Source organism: Pelobates fuscus, chromosome 10 (assembly GCF_036172605.1).
Source record: "Pelobates fuscus isolate aPelFus1 chromosome 10, aPelFus1.pri, whole genome shotgun sequence".
NCBI classification, from domain to species: domain Eukaryota; kingdom Metazoa; phylum Chordata; class Amphibia; order Anura; family Pelobatidae; genus Pelobates; species Pelobates fuscus.
This window is the reverse complement of record NC_086326.1, coordinates 151,724,838-151,739,901: the sequence shown is the minus strand read 5'-3', so window position 1 is coordinate 151,739,901 and position 15,064 is coordinate 151,724,838. Positions and strand designations below refer to the sequence as shown.

The 15,064-nt window shown below is 42.2% G+C and overlaps 1 protein-coding gene across 4 annotated transcripts in view; it reads left to right on the top strand.

Annotated features, from left to right (window-relative positions):
• Positions 1-15,064, top strand: part of LOC134575153 (zinc finger protein 585A-like) — a 48,529-nt gene that overhangs the window by 19,583 nt on the left and 13,882 nt on the right. The window contains exons 2-5 of one of the 4 annotated variants that reach the window (XM_063434371.1): positions 615-697; positions 4,139-4,278; positions 5,493-5,619; positions 13,331-13,447. In XM_063434371.1, coding sequence (XP_063290441.1) covers positions 4,201-4,278; positions 5,493-5,619; positions 13,331-13,447 — 322 coding nt within the window. In that variant the 5' untranslated portion in view covers positions 615-697; positions 4,139-4,200. Of the gene's footprint in view, positions 1-614; positions 698-4,117; positions 4,279-5,492; positions 5,620-5,981; positions 6,102-6,819; positions 6,837-13,330; positions 13,448-15,064 lie in introns of those variants that run through there. The other 3 variants (XM_063434372.1, XM_063434373.1, XM_063434374.1) reach the window with 3 other exon arrangements.

Here is a 15,064-nt window from a genome sequence, read left to right as displayed (position 1 = left end):
AGATTGAATAGGCAAATGACCTGACGTTTCATCTACTCGTTATTAAGATGAAATTAAAAGGGAGTTTCCAAAAATCAAATTAATTGGTACATCTAGAAATCGTCGCCATTCTAGATATTGCCAGTAAAGATTGCTGTTACCGGGACATTCCAAGGAGGTAGAGTGGCCGTTCTTACTGCCAGTTAAGCAGGCCCGGTGCTTGACGTTTATCATTGCCACAAGCTGTGGTAGCTTTTTACACAGAATGTGAAGGTTTACCGTCTTCCTCATCCATAATCTGGTGGCCACGGGACCTTTGAGTGTTGGACAAGACCTGTTTTTGTCAGAGTTCGAGTAGAAGGAAATGAAAATTTAGGCTTATTTCATTTGGATATTTTTCTATTTATTGAACAGCTCTACTCCCATGTCAGTAGGAACACATTTCAATTTTAAATTCTTATTTTTTTTTTCTTTTTCTTATTTAATAATGGCTTTTCTCTACATAAACAATTTTGCTGCAGGCAGTTATTTGTTTCAATGTTCCACCGTTACAGTGTTTTAGGTTAAATGTTCTACTGTACTTCCCGAGGAAGTTAGCCAGGCAAAGATAACTCTTCCTGTCTCTTGTCCTGTAGGATTCACTATTTGGTAGTCGTGGAGAATGTCTGCAATCTTTCTCGTAGGAAGTGAAAAGATGCTGGAGTGACAGTTCTTTGAGGTAAGACGTTTACTTGGACTCCCCATTAATAGTCTATCTCTCTTCTCCTGCAATGCTTTAGATTTCCATCTACGTTGATGCCGTTTAGAGGAGTGGAGAGCGCTGATGTTTTGTGTGTAAGGTCAAACTGGCACATTTCTCAGGTAACTGAGAATCCGATCTTGCACCCTCATTTTTTCATTGGTGATCCCTTCCTTACTAACCCTGTAGTGTAGGCTTAGCTTTGTTTTAAACTAAACTGACCCTTAACTGTCCACCCCAGTTGAAACGCTTCATTCTGGTGTATCTGAGCAAAGCTAATCTGACGCTACCTCGAAAAATCACTCTGCTTACTGTTCTAGCGGGATCTAACCAGCAGGGGAGGACTCTGCAACATGGTAGGTTACTGTGCAAGCCTGGACTACATTGCGATAAAACCCATAAAGGGGTATTTACTGTATGTGGTATTATTGCAACACATTATGATGACATTTTGGCAAGCTGTGAGCCCAGCCGTAGCAGTGGATTTTATAAATACCCACAAGCACTGTGTTATTGTGTTTTTATAAATTCTATTTATACAGCCATGTGTACAGTTTACTAAAATAGACCCTTCACCAGGCCTGCTGAAGATTGTTAAAGGTATGTGAGAAAGTGATGCTTTGTAATCTTTAATAATGTCTTCCTTCATATTTCTGCAGAGTATAAAAGAAGAAGATAAATAATCTGTAACTTTTTTTTATTTCTCTTGGGGATTCATAGTTGCAATTGGTTATAAAAAATGCTGTTTGTCCTTTATTTTGACAAGCTTGATACATAAAACATGTTCTACTTTCACTATTGGATAATATTTGGTAGATTTCATTTAAAACATTGGATTGGCACAGAAACACATTGACGTTGGATGGTGGGTTTTTGGGCATTTAGTGCTCATTGATTTGGTTTTTGCAAAGTCTTGCGGTGGGTGCAGAGATATGGTTAGAGGTGATGCCTAGATGCATTTATCCGCAAAATTTAAGTTTTCCTGTACTCCAGCTGGTATCCGAGATATGCCTTCTAAATTTTATATTTATATTTATATATACCAAACCTCTTTAGCTGTCCTTTGACCACACGTTCTGTCAGTTCCTCTTTTTTGTTCTTTTTTTACCTTAATTTGTCTGTCTTGCACCCTACCCATCTCTTATTCTTCTATTAATTCTATTTTTTCTTTTTACATATAATTTTTAAACATGATGAAGACTTGCTTACATGGGATACGCAGTAGGTAGAAGAAATCCTATCCTGACTCTGCAACTGTCCATATCCTACACGTACTGACTGCGACGCTCCATATCCTATACGTACTGACTGCGACGCTCCATATCCTATACGTACTGACTGCGACGCTCCATATCCTATACGTACTGACTGCGACGCTCCATATCCTGCACGTACTGACTGCGACGCTCCATATCCTACACGTACTGACTGCGACGCTCCATATCCTACACGTACTGACTGCGACGCTCCATATCCTATACGTACTGACTGCGACGCTCCATATCCTACACGTACTGACTGCGACGCTCCATATCCTACACGTACTGACTGCGACGCTCCATATCCTACACGTACTGACTGCGACGCTCCATATCCTACACGTACTGACTGCGACGCTCCATATCCTACACGTACTGACTGCGACGCTCCATATCCTACACGTACTGACTGCGACGCTCCATATCCTACACGTACTGACTGCGACGCTCCATATCCTACACGTACTGACTGCGACGCTCCATATCTTACACGTACTGACTGCGACGCTCCATATCCTGCACGTACTGACTGCGACGCTCCATATCCTGCACGTACTGACTGCGGCGCTCCATATCCTGCACGTACTGACTGCGACGCTCCATATCCTACACGTACTGACTGCGACGCTCCATATCCTACACGTACTGACTGCGACGCTCCATATCCTACACGTACTGACTGCGACGCTCCATATCCTGCACGTACTGACTGCGACGCTCCATATCCTGCGCGTACTGACTGTGTTCTGTTCCTGTTGGTTTCCAAAGTAGCCAAGTGTGTGTTTCTTGCCATTGATCCACTCGTGCTTCGTCCCATTTATTCTACTTGGCTGTGACAGGTAACCTCACCTTGCCTGAAATCCAGCACAAATGGGGACACTGGATTACATTTTTTGTCTTCATTCCCATCAGTGCAGCCAATAAATTCATCTATTAACTGATCTGCTGCACATTGAACCTCAAACACTAAATCACCTGGATTACAGCCAGACTGATGAAATACATAGGGTGTGATTCCCCAATTGTGACTATTTAAGTCATGATTATTGATAGATGCACTGAATATACTAATAGCGTTAATGGAGCTTAAATCTCTAAAAGCCTCTTTGTTTATAAGGTAATCACTAAAACCATTGAATCTAGTTTAGGGAAAGATATGTGAGAACCTGCACACAGAGGTGACCCTTCTCAGGGTGTAGAAAGGGGATTATGTAAGGGGGTATACCCATGTTGCTGCCTGTAACTCAGATCCTGCAAAAAGTGTGACTTGCAGGCCTTCAGACCACCTGCTTGTTTCTCGCACAACATCCGTCAGAGTAAAGAGAGGACCGCGCATGGATCTGTGTTTCTTCTGGTATTGGCACAGTTCTTAAACGGTTGATGCAGGAGGAGTGCTGATAAGTGCTATAAGAATTACAGTTCCTTGCGTTTTGCATAACACCACAAGTTGGAGCTCTAAACCCTGGACCTCCAGGAACAAAAGGGCTTACACCCTTGCAAGGGATCAAATTCTACTTGCCAATCACAATGGTGAGTCCTGATATAGTCCGTCCCTTTTTACCCGCTCTGGATGCTCAATGCTACCGACTTTATAGAAAGCGATGACATGGTGATTATTACTAGATGAAACCGCAGATAAAGGAAAATGTATGAAAATTTGAGGTCCTGCCTTAGTCTGAATATTGTACCTGGTTTCTGACCAATCTATTTTTTTATTTCTAAGAACGACTTTATGTAAAGTAGCAGAGCATGAAACCATTTTACATAATGTTTAGGATCCTTTTAAGATCTTGAAAGGATTCCAAGCACAAAACTAAGTTCCTCTCTAGCTCCCTCAGAACCCAGATCACTGAGCAAATTATCATGCTGACTTTAAAGGAAGTCCCGTTTATATAACACAGAGTTATGGGTAATTCTGCAAAACATATTGCATATGTAATAATAATACTATAACAATTGAGCTTGGAATAAATACTGCTGAAGTGATGCCCTTTGAATTAAATAAGCGGAAATCCAGGAAGATTGTGTGTGCCTACTGGTAAATATTCTGGAAAAGTTGAACAAATCAATGTGGCGAAGTGGCAGTTTGTTAATCCAGGTAATCCTATTGTTGTGGCTAGTCTTTGCTAATTATTAGTAGGTCCTGTTAATCTCACTGCAGGTTGGAGGGTGAGGTAAAAGGTGTTATTAAGGATTCCATCTGAGGAACTTGACTGTCTGAATATGAAAGAGGAAAATCTAGAAGATGGTGAGGAGATGCTGGATCCTATCTTGGAGATGATTTACCAATTGAATAAACAGGTAGGACATGCACAACAACGTGCTCTCAGCCAATACGATAATATGTATGTCAGCATGGATAGATCACACCTTTTCTTTATAAGGAAAAGTAATAACTAAAGAGTATTAATATTAGCCAGCTTGTGCTTGCTTGGCTTATGATGCAGCCAGTGATGGAGTTTCATCTCCATCAGCAGAGGAGTTAACCAAAGGATGCACACACAGACCCCAGGCACGGTGACCATGTGCTTGGAGTAACCCTTAAAGCCCGGGTTTGACAAATTTGCTTGGAATCTAGGAGCCAGCTAAAAAAAAGTTAGGCCTGGTTTTTCCAACATCAAAAATAAAATTCTTAGCCACCAGAACCACTACAGCTTAATGTATTTGTTCTAGTGTCTATAGTATGTCCCTGCAGGCCTTTCAGACAAAAGGCCGATTTTACTTTGCCTTGTACCAGCTCTATTGACAGTCAGTTAGACGGCCTACGTTTAGCGTCCCATGTTCTGCATGGAGCCGCTTAATGCTACCCATACGGATGCATTGATTCAATGCATCTCTATGAGGAGATGTTGATTGGTGCAGCGTAGCTTTTTGCCGCGCATGCACAATAGTGTTTAAACGCTTTCCTATAGGAAAGCATTGGATTGGCTGAAATCCATAGCAGCCGTGGAGGTGGGGCCAGCCACAGTAAGACCTGCACGATGTGGAGGAAAACGGTGAGTAAAAACGCCTATCCAATGTGATTGGAGGGTGGCAGGTCACCTAAACACACGCACACTCACTGATTTCACAGACATACACTGATACTGAAACACAACTCAAACACACATTTTTACATACACTCTCAAAATTTTCTATGGGAGTTCTGGACTAGATTGGCTTTCCATGGGGTCCAGTGGGGCTACTTAGATAATCTCCCTGGTCTGCTCCCTCAAGTGCGCTGTTTAGTGATGCGGGGGCCAGAGTATCCTGGCTCCCGGCATCACTCCAGGGCATGTGAGAGAGCAGTGAGATGCGTCCTTCAGGGGCCCCAGCACTCTCTGAATTGCCCACGATCTCAGACAGCCAGCCACCTCGGGGCCTGTATGGGCTCACAAATCAGAGCCCTGGATTCCGTCACATTCCTGGCTCGTGGGATTTGTCGAACCCTGCTTTAAACGTTGTGATAAACAAAATTTATGGCTTCTGCTTCTGAAAAATCGATTTTCAAAGTCCTTTCTTTTGATATATTTTAGGACCAGTGTGAGTTTGAGGAAGTGGCCATTTATTTCTCAGAGGAGGAGTGGGCCTTTTTAAGAGATGAAGACAAGTCCCTTTACAAAGATGTGATGATGGAGAATTACCAGACCCTCAAAACACTAGGTAAGAAACCTTTCCCATTAGAAAGTTGAGGGTAACACTTTGGGTATTAATAGTAGGGTTCTGGGTTTTATTCCCTTCCGTTTCTCAACTGAACAACAAGCTCCAGTTATGTCCTCGCTGCTGTGGTTGATGACCTTTTACTTATTCAATGGGCATCCACTTTTCAGTTGCGGTGGTGGAATATCCCAAAAAGACTTCTGATTGTTTCGGTCATTTTGTTTTTTCTCCAAATTTAAAACAAACAAAAAAAAACCTTAAAAACTTTGTGGCTCCCTTTTCACCTAACCACCTTACTTAACGCCTTAGACCATATCCGGAGCACACCTACATATTCAAATTAAAACTATCTTTTCTTCAAACAGTTGCCATCTCCCGAACGTCCAGTTCTGTGCCCCGTTCCCAACGTCCATGGTGAAGTTGCACCGGATAATTCCCATGCATGATTCCACCTTTTGCGAAATTTGAGAGAGAGTATCCTATGGGTCTGTAGAGTGATATTGACATGTCCTATTTTGATAGACTGACCTAATTACTTAAAGGAAAAAAAAAGAAAAGTTGCAACCTTTCTAAATTTCAAGTGTAGGAGAGAAAAATAAAGTCCAATATGGTTGGGAAAGTCCATGTAAATTGATGGAGATGAAGTTAGACAGTGTATGTGTATCTATATATATTTAAAATAGAAATTGGTAAAGATTGTGTGATTTTTCAGAGTATTAAAAGAAACACTACATTTTTTTTATGTACTGTGAGTGCAACCCAACTTTTTATTCTGATAATTTTCCTTTAGGATGAATTTTTTTATTTAGGATCTTGTGTGCCAGGAAGATGACAAATTCCTTATAATCTAATATGTTTTAAATTTCAGATCATTGTAACCAAACATTCTGCAAGTTATTTCTCTATAGGAGTACGGGTGACTAAACACACACACTTTTTATACGATAGTAATAATATTGTTTTAATGGCTTGCACAGTAATATAGTTTATATAGCTCTGATAACAGTTTTAGATAAGATTCGCGTCCATCAAGTTTAACCTTTCACACATTCCTGTTGTTACTGTTACTCTAAAAGAAGGCAAAACATGCATTGGCGTAAGAACCTCAAAATTTTGGGGGATACAGCCCTACACAAAGAAAATCCGGCATCTGCTTAGAGATCATACTTCAAACAAAAAGCTATTCTACGGGCAGATATGTTTGTTTCGCTGTGGAGACTGTAAGTAACATTCCAAGTGGCAGTGAAACTCTGGGATAAATTATGTGTGCCAGGTATGTGTTTAGTTGTGGTTGTTAATTGTATAGAGAATTTAGATTTTTTTTTTTTTTTTTTAAAGATATAATGAGCTATGGATTCTCGTAGCCTATTTAAAGCATTTGTGTCACCTTCTAGAGTCTATGCATATTTTGCAAAGACCCTTGATGGTGACTTCATTGCTTGGATTGCAATGACCTGGGAGTGCAGGCGGAGCCCCTCGTAGCCTCCACCCTGACCATCTGGTGGATTCTCTTCAGCTCCTGGTGCTTCATCTGCCAGAAGCCCACATCAGCGGTGTACTCTCGTGCATGCTTAACAGTACAACACTGATGTCCTTGCGGGATCTAATGAGACCGCAGGAACCTCCATAGGCAATGACTGTTAACTCACAGCCATCACTAGTGACACTGGTCGAATTGACAAAACTTGACTGCAGTAGCTCCACCTATTGTCAAGTGTAGGAAAAAGTTCCTACTTTGTCTTCTATCTTTTGACTGCATTGGAATTTCAGTAAAATTCGAACACTGTCAATGTGAGCATTTCATGAAGATTTTATCTTTATCAAATAGTACATTTTTTTTTGGGGGGGGGGGGTCATTTTATTCAGGCTGGCTTCACCCTTTGACCAAATATGAATATGCAGTTTCTCTAAATACGTTTTCAGACTAAAGTGCTATTTATTAAAATATATATGGTTAGATAAACATAGTCAACATTGACACCATCTAAGTGCTCGCTTACAGTGGTTTATATCTGCTCTATGGGTAGTAATGTTTGGGGTATTCTCAGTCAGGATATTCCATCACCTGAGAACTGATGGCTGATATCCCTGTTCTTCAAGACCAGGTCTTGAGAAGATATTCAAGAACAATGCATTTGTTTGATGGAGTAGACATCCAGTGTGCTGGATTTTCAGGTATTAAAATGTACCCAAAGATATGGGATATAATGAGTTTCTGAAATTAATTTTGAGCATCTCAGATTACTAGGCTTACAACAGTGGTGAAGCCTGCCTATTTCACCACCATAAACGGTGATCTCTCCTTGATCGGGCCACCACAAACACAAGGTTATAAGAAATTTTGGTTAGCCGAGAGGTAGGGGGAAAAGCGTGAATCCTTACTGCTCTTACAGAAGGTAAGTATAGGTGTTATTGGTTATAGAATTGATCAATCTCTGTAGGGTAAAGTGACCCAAAGTAGAGATGACAAAAAATGTATTGGGTTTATGGAGATTAACCTTAATCGGTAGCCAGCATAATTTACCTGGAGAAGAAGTGTGGATGTGTAATATTGAAGTAGAATAGGTGCCCCTTTCAACAATCTTGAGCTTGGCCCACAGGTCTGCGATCCCAGATCTCATCGTAACCTTAAAGTAGTGAGTTAGCAGTTGCTTATGCCCCTGCAGAGACTAGAGGACACTTTCAAATTACTTGGCACTGGAACAACCCCATTGGATCAACAAGCAGTTCTAGACTATTGCTGTGTGTTCTTGTTCCATCTCTCGAAGGAGGGTTGGACAATTAGATTGTGAGGATAATACCCGCATCTGGAATCTATAAACTGGAGTTTATCAGGAATTAATAGGTAATTTAGGAGATCGTGTAGGAATTAAAAAGGGGTGATTATGCCTTCAGCTTCTAGAGAATACTTTAAAGGGCTGAGCCTGGTTTAAAGTAGAAATGAGGCAGGAATACCAAATGGTTGTGAGATCCGATTACGTTTTGGCAGCAGATCTAATTGATATGTCTGGTAATTGGAGGAATGGCAGATTTGTTTTTTCCCTTTTCAATAAAGTTGCTACCGTATATTTTTTATAAACATGTGGTTCTACTATAAGACAAAGTCTCTTTAATATTAACACACAGCTTCTTTATCACACTCCCAAAAAGTTTTGAGTTGTGCTTTACTGCTTGATATTTTTTGTTATAGGCACCATTTCTCCTAAAATGCACTTTTGAATCACAGAAACATTGGGTGCTTGTTTGAGCCTCTTCCATAAATAAGTATCTTGGTTACATGGTACCTGAGGCTGAAATGTTATTGTGGCACATGGTGACATACATAGACATTCATATTCACATGTACTTACACATACATTAATATATACAGACACACATTGACACATATAAAACACACACACGTACACAAATTTATGCATAGATATGACTCAAAGCCTCTAAGCACACACTTTTTTTTAATTTTATTCTTTTTAAATATGGGACCACCCTGCCTCCATTTTCTGGCCTTTAAATGGATCTGGATGGGACCTCATCCTTGGTGCTGTCAGCAGCTCCGTACTAACACCGAGGCTGGGGTGACGTCACATTCCGGGTCCCGGCATTAGCGCTGTTCGAATGAGGGAGTTTGGAAAAAGTATTGTGAAATCTTTCTTTGTGCACTATTGGAGAAACCAATACTGCAAAGTGTTTCTCTCCAAGTACCAAAGACAGATCTGAAATTATTGAAAATTAAACAAAATATTTGACTTCTCTTTCCATGAAAATGTGTTACTGAAATACATAATTTTGCATGTGCTCATTATTATTATTATTGCTATTTGTAGAGCGCCAACCGATTCTGTATCACATTACAATATTATGAGAGGTAACGATAGGTTGTAGAGGACCCTGCTCAAACAAGCTTACAGTCTATAGGAGGTGGGGCATAAAACACATTAGGCCAGGAAATAGTAATCAAATAAGGTTGGAGTGAAGCAGAGCTGGAGGAGAAAGTAGAGTGCTGCCCTTTAGGAGAGAGCAAGAGACAGGTATGTGAGGTAGAGGGTACTCTGGGAGGCCATAAGCATTCCTAAAGAGATGGGTTTTAATGCACTTCTTAAACCATTGAAAACTAGGGGAGAGTCTGATGGCGGTAGGCAGGCTATTTCATAGGAAGTGAGCCGCCCACAAAAAGTCATGCAAGCATGAGTTGGCTGTACGGGTGTGAGCAGCGGACAGGAGAAGGTCACGGGCAGAACTGAGAGACAGAGAAGGGTCATACCTATGGATCTGTGAAGAGATATGAGGGGCTAGAATTCAGTGATTTAAAGGTATGGGTTAGCACTTTGAATGGATTCTTATAGGATACAGGTAGCCAATACAAAGACTGACAGAGAGGAGAGGTGTGAGAGGAGCGACAGGTGAGGAAAATCAGTCTGGCGGCAGCATTCATTACAGACTGTAACAAGGTAATATGGCTTTTGGGAAAACCAAATAGCAGAGGTTTACAATAATCCATGCAGGAAATTACTAGAGCATGGACAAGCCCCTTGGTAGCATTTCCGTAAGAAAGGGGCGGATGCGGCTATGTCGACAAGACAGTGCTTTTGCAAGGATGGACTTATATGGATACCCCTAATTTGAAGGGAGAGCGAAAGAGGAGGATCAGTATTGGGAGGAGGAAAGACAAGGAGCTCAGTTTTAAAGAGATTGAGTTTCAGAAAGCAGGACGGCATCCAGTCATAGATGGAAGAAAGGCAAGCAGTGACACGTTGCAGGATGGCAGGGGAGAGGTCAGAGGAGGAGATATATATAAGTGGTAGTGGAATCCAAAAGAGGTAATAAGCTTGCCAAGAGAGGCAGTATAAAGAGCAAATAGAAGGGGACTAAGGACAGACCCTTGGGGGACTCCAACCGAGACAGAATGAGCCTAGGAGGTATCATTAGAAAAGGAGACACGGAATAAGTGTTGGGAGAGATAAGCGAAAACCACATGAGGACAGAGTCACAGAGACTGTGATTGAAGAGTTTGAAGAAGGAGAGCATGATGTCATAGGCAGCAGAGAGGTCAAGAAGAATTCGTATGGGGTAGTGGCCTTTGGATTTAGCTGCGATTAGGTTGTTAGTAACTTAGATAAGAGCAGTCTCAGTAGAGTGGAGAGGGCAGAAGCCAGATTGAAGAGGGTCAAGGAGAGAGTTGAAATTGAGGAAGTGAGCCATATGGTTAAAGGCAAGTCTTTTCATAAGCTTTAAGGAAAAAGAGAGCAGGGATATGGGACGATAGTTAGAGGGAGAGGTTGGGTCAACAGATCTTTTTTTTTTTTTTTTTTTTTTAAAGGATAGGTACTAAAGTGGCATGTTTAAGGTCAGCAGGGACAACGCCAGAAGAGAGAGAGAGCAGTTGAAGATGTGTGTTAAGAAAGGCGCACGACAAGGGGAGAGAGATCGGTTAAGGTGAGATGGGACAGGATCGAGTGTGCAAGTGGTGGGGCAAGAGAAGAGGAGAAGCGCAGCCACCTCTTGTTCAGTAGCCTTGGAGAAAGTCTGAAGGGTAGGAAAGGCATGATATACGTGTGGTTGAGAGAGTATTTATGTAGTCAAGGTGCAAACCTAAGACACTTTTGCAAAATACATGGCATCACTGTCAGCTAAGATGTGATTAAACTTTAACAATAATGACAATTCCAAAGAAAACTGCTGCCAAGAAGAGCAGTATGTCAGGTGTGCTACTATTTCTACCAGTAATATTGTGTGGTTGTACACTTTTTGCAGCACCAACTGCAGAGGAAAAGCCTTAAAAGGCAGTGTAAGACAGGAGTACAACGATACCACCAGCTATACAAAACAGGCACACTCACAACCTTCGAGAACCTAAAGACACTAGCTCCACTAACCACCAAAGATCACTTTAGGTACATACAACTCCGGGATTTTGCCGGACGCACACAAGTACGGACAGCCGCTAATGCCAAACCAACCTTCTATGAAACACTCTGCATGACTAGCGGACCACGTACTGGCCTTATTACACTCCTTTATACACAACTAAATGCACCAGCAGATAATACCTATACCCCCTAATATGTCACATAGTGGGAAACGGACCTACAGCAAACATTAGAGAGCGGAGAGTGGCAAGACATATGGGAGTCAGCAGCAAAAGCATCCACATGCGTGCTGCACCGAGAACAATGTTACAAAACACTTATGATGTGGTAAACCACCCCAGTTAAGCTGCACTGCATTGGCAAAACACCTACTGACGTATGCTGGAGAGACTGTGGCGAGAAAGGCACATATCTACATATGTGGTGGACCTGCCCTTTTGGGGAGACGTAGCCCAACTAGCGTCAGAAGTGCTACGCAGACCGATAAGACCAGACCCATGGACATTCCTAATAGCAAGACCGACTGACTGCCTACCTAACAAAGAACAAAAATTACTCAACAAAATAAACCTGGCCGCTACGAGAGCCATAGCACAAACCTGGCTGCAAACGGACATACCACAAATGGAGAGGGTCATCCGCAACATCAAGGAGGCCCATCTCATGGATAAATTAACAGCACAAATCAGATACCTACTCACTCTTCCTCAAAACATAGGAGCCATGGGAAGACTATACTAACCGCTGACGAACACACTGACGCATTGTCACTTACTACTTAAAATCCCCGGAGGCGTCCTGACCCACACAAGCGGAGCCTATAACCTACCCTACCCCCCCCCCCCTTTATTCTTACGCACCTACCCTCATCTCTTCACCTATCTACGCTGACCTATCTGTGGTCACTTCACTAAAAATATTCATGTTCATACAAGGTAGCTATATTTAACTTGAAAATACATATATAACAAAACGTTATCCTCACGGGCATACAAACTTCAAGAGTCAAAAAGATACATGCTACGAACGATCTCCAACAATGAGCATCGATCAAGACCCCGACCCTACAAGGTGATCAAAGTAACGGAACAGATCGCCACCCTACCGATCCACACTGGAACATATGCTCAGTATTGTTACCACCTTCTAACACAGTGTATGCATGTAAAATGACACCAATTATAACCATATATAGAAGTATGTCTCAAAACAAGTATCCTGTACAAATCGAAATGCTTCTACCAAACCCATTGTTGTAATCACTTGATATGCATGAAATAATAAATAAAAAAATTTAAAAAAGCAGTGTAAGACAGTAATACTTTGATCCACCAACATGGATAGAGTAATAATGGTCTTTAAAGCTCTTAGCCTGGGGGAAAAATAGAAAGGTTATAAGCAAACTAGACAAACAGTTTAGAAAGGAGAGCCAAAATAAAAAAGAGAGAAACTGAACATTAATTGGGGAAATAAAGAAACCAGAAATTGATCGAGTATAGTATTCGATAAGCTTTGCTGGAGTTGTGGCGTATTAATAATGCAGCCTTATAAATAATATGTAGCTCCCATCAAATTAAGGGAAAATCACAGAACCCCATTGTATAGTGCTACGGAATCTGATGGCGCTATATAAATAATAAAATAATAACTGGTCTAAACACAACTAAATCCAATTTGAGTGTTTTCCTGCTAATAATCTGCCAGTAAATTTATATTGTGTAAATCGCCATCTTATAGGTTAAGTTTGTGCATTTTTGCGTGTCTTGTATTTATGTCCTGACATTGTGGCAAGCTTGGGGTGAGCTCAAAATCTCATTGTGCACCATTACCCCTGTTTACACATACAGGACGAATCAATGTAACACCTCCGATTGTGTCGGTGATGGAACGAGGAGAAGAGCCGTACGTGAGAGGTGAACGTCGGTCGAAGGAGAAGATAAATAATTACATTAATGCTGGTGCAGGTTAGTAATGCACATTATAAAACAGAAGGTTAAACATTGACACAATCTGGTGCGAGTGTTTATCTCTCTCTTTTTTTTTATTTTATAAAATCTATACTTTTCTTCATAAAAAGTAGCATATAATCCTATTATATATCCCATTCATTTTATTCACAATTTCCCCCAATAAATATACTGTCCGTTACTGTAACGGATCACCTGGCACCCCGACTGGGTACCTCAGTTGAAGGATGCTCCTAGCACTTCCTGTAGGCTACAAGCACTCCAGCAGACACCGTAACCACCGTAGACTCCTTCAGCGAGCAAAACCGGAACAAGCTCTTAAAAGAACTTTGCAAGGGAATATGCAGAGCATAGCAATACCTTGTAGCAGATTCCCCCAATAAGAGACGGCACTCCAAATTGAGGGTGAAGTAGAACTGAAGCTTTAATCCAACACTCTGCTTTTATGCACATTTTACACACATAGTACTGCCCACAGGGTTTTGCAGAACAACCAATCAATACTTACATTTTCAGAATCAGCATACTCCAAATACAAACATATGTCAAAATCATTCAAATCGGTCCCCTGGGTTGGTCTCCCAGAAGCGGCATCCGCCAGGCCATTTGTTCCTCCAACCGGTATGCGACACCAGGAAGGTGCTGCTGCCGTTGATAACTGTAAGCATGGCTTGGGTGTGGTAAGCCAATTATCTCCAGCATACAGAAAATATATCCATTTACAACAATAGTAAAAACACATAAAAATACATAATTCCTATCATACTGAACAGAACCCCCACAATTAACCTATCCCCAGATAGCTTGGATCTGAGTGCTCACTATATCTGAACAGCGCTCAGATCCCACAAACAGTCAAATCGCCACGGGGTTAAAGTTTAGCAACAAGTTCCAACTGGTCTGGCAGTGTCCCTGGGACAACGCCCTGCTGGAGAACAATAGACAGGAAACAGGAGAGGGGCAGAAAAATCCAATAAGCCCAAATAATGCTTACACAGGGCAAAGTCTCCCAGGGGCCATAGTCACATGGCAGGAGGCCAACGGTCTCCCCTTTTGATAAGCAGTCCTGCTGCTGGGGATCTGGACCGGCTATCCCGCACCCCTGTAGACCGGGTGCAGAGACCGCAGTCCCATCTGGGAGAATAAGGTCCCCGTTTGGGAAATAAGCTGCCGCTTGTGAGAGGTGGTAACTGGCTCCTCTCCCTGACACTCTCTCCAATGCTGGAGAGGGGGACCGACTGTCTCTCCTTCCTGTAATACCCTCTGCCACTGGGGGGAGAGACCAACTGTCTCTGCTCCCAATAACTCGTGCAGCTGTTGGGAAGTGAGACCGACCGTCTCCCCTTCCAATAACATACTCAGCCGCTGGGGAGGAAGGACGGCACCTTCGGCTCCCAGGAGCTCACACTGCTGCTGGGGAGAGAGACCAACTGTCTCCTCTCCCAAGGATGCACACTGCCGCTGGGGAGAGAGACAGACTGTCTTTTCTCCCAGTAACCCATACTGCTGCTGGGAAGTGAGACAGACTGTCTCCCCTTCCAATAATGCGCTCTGCCGCTGGGGAGTGAGACCAGTTGTCTCTCCTCGCACTAGGACGCCATCCCACCGCTTGCC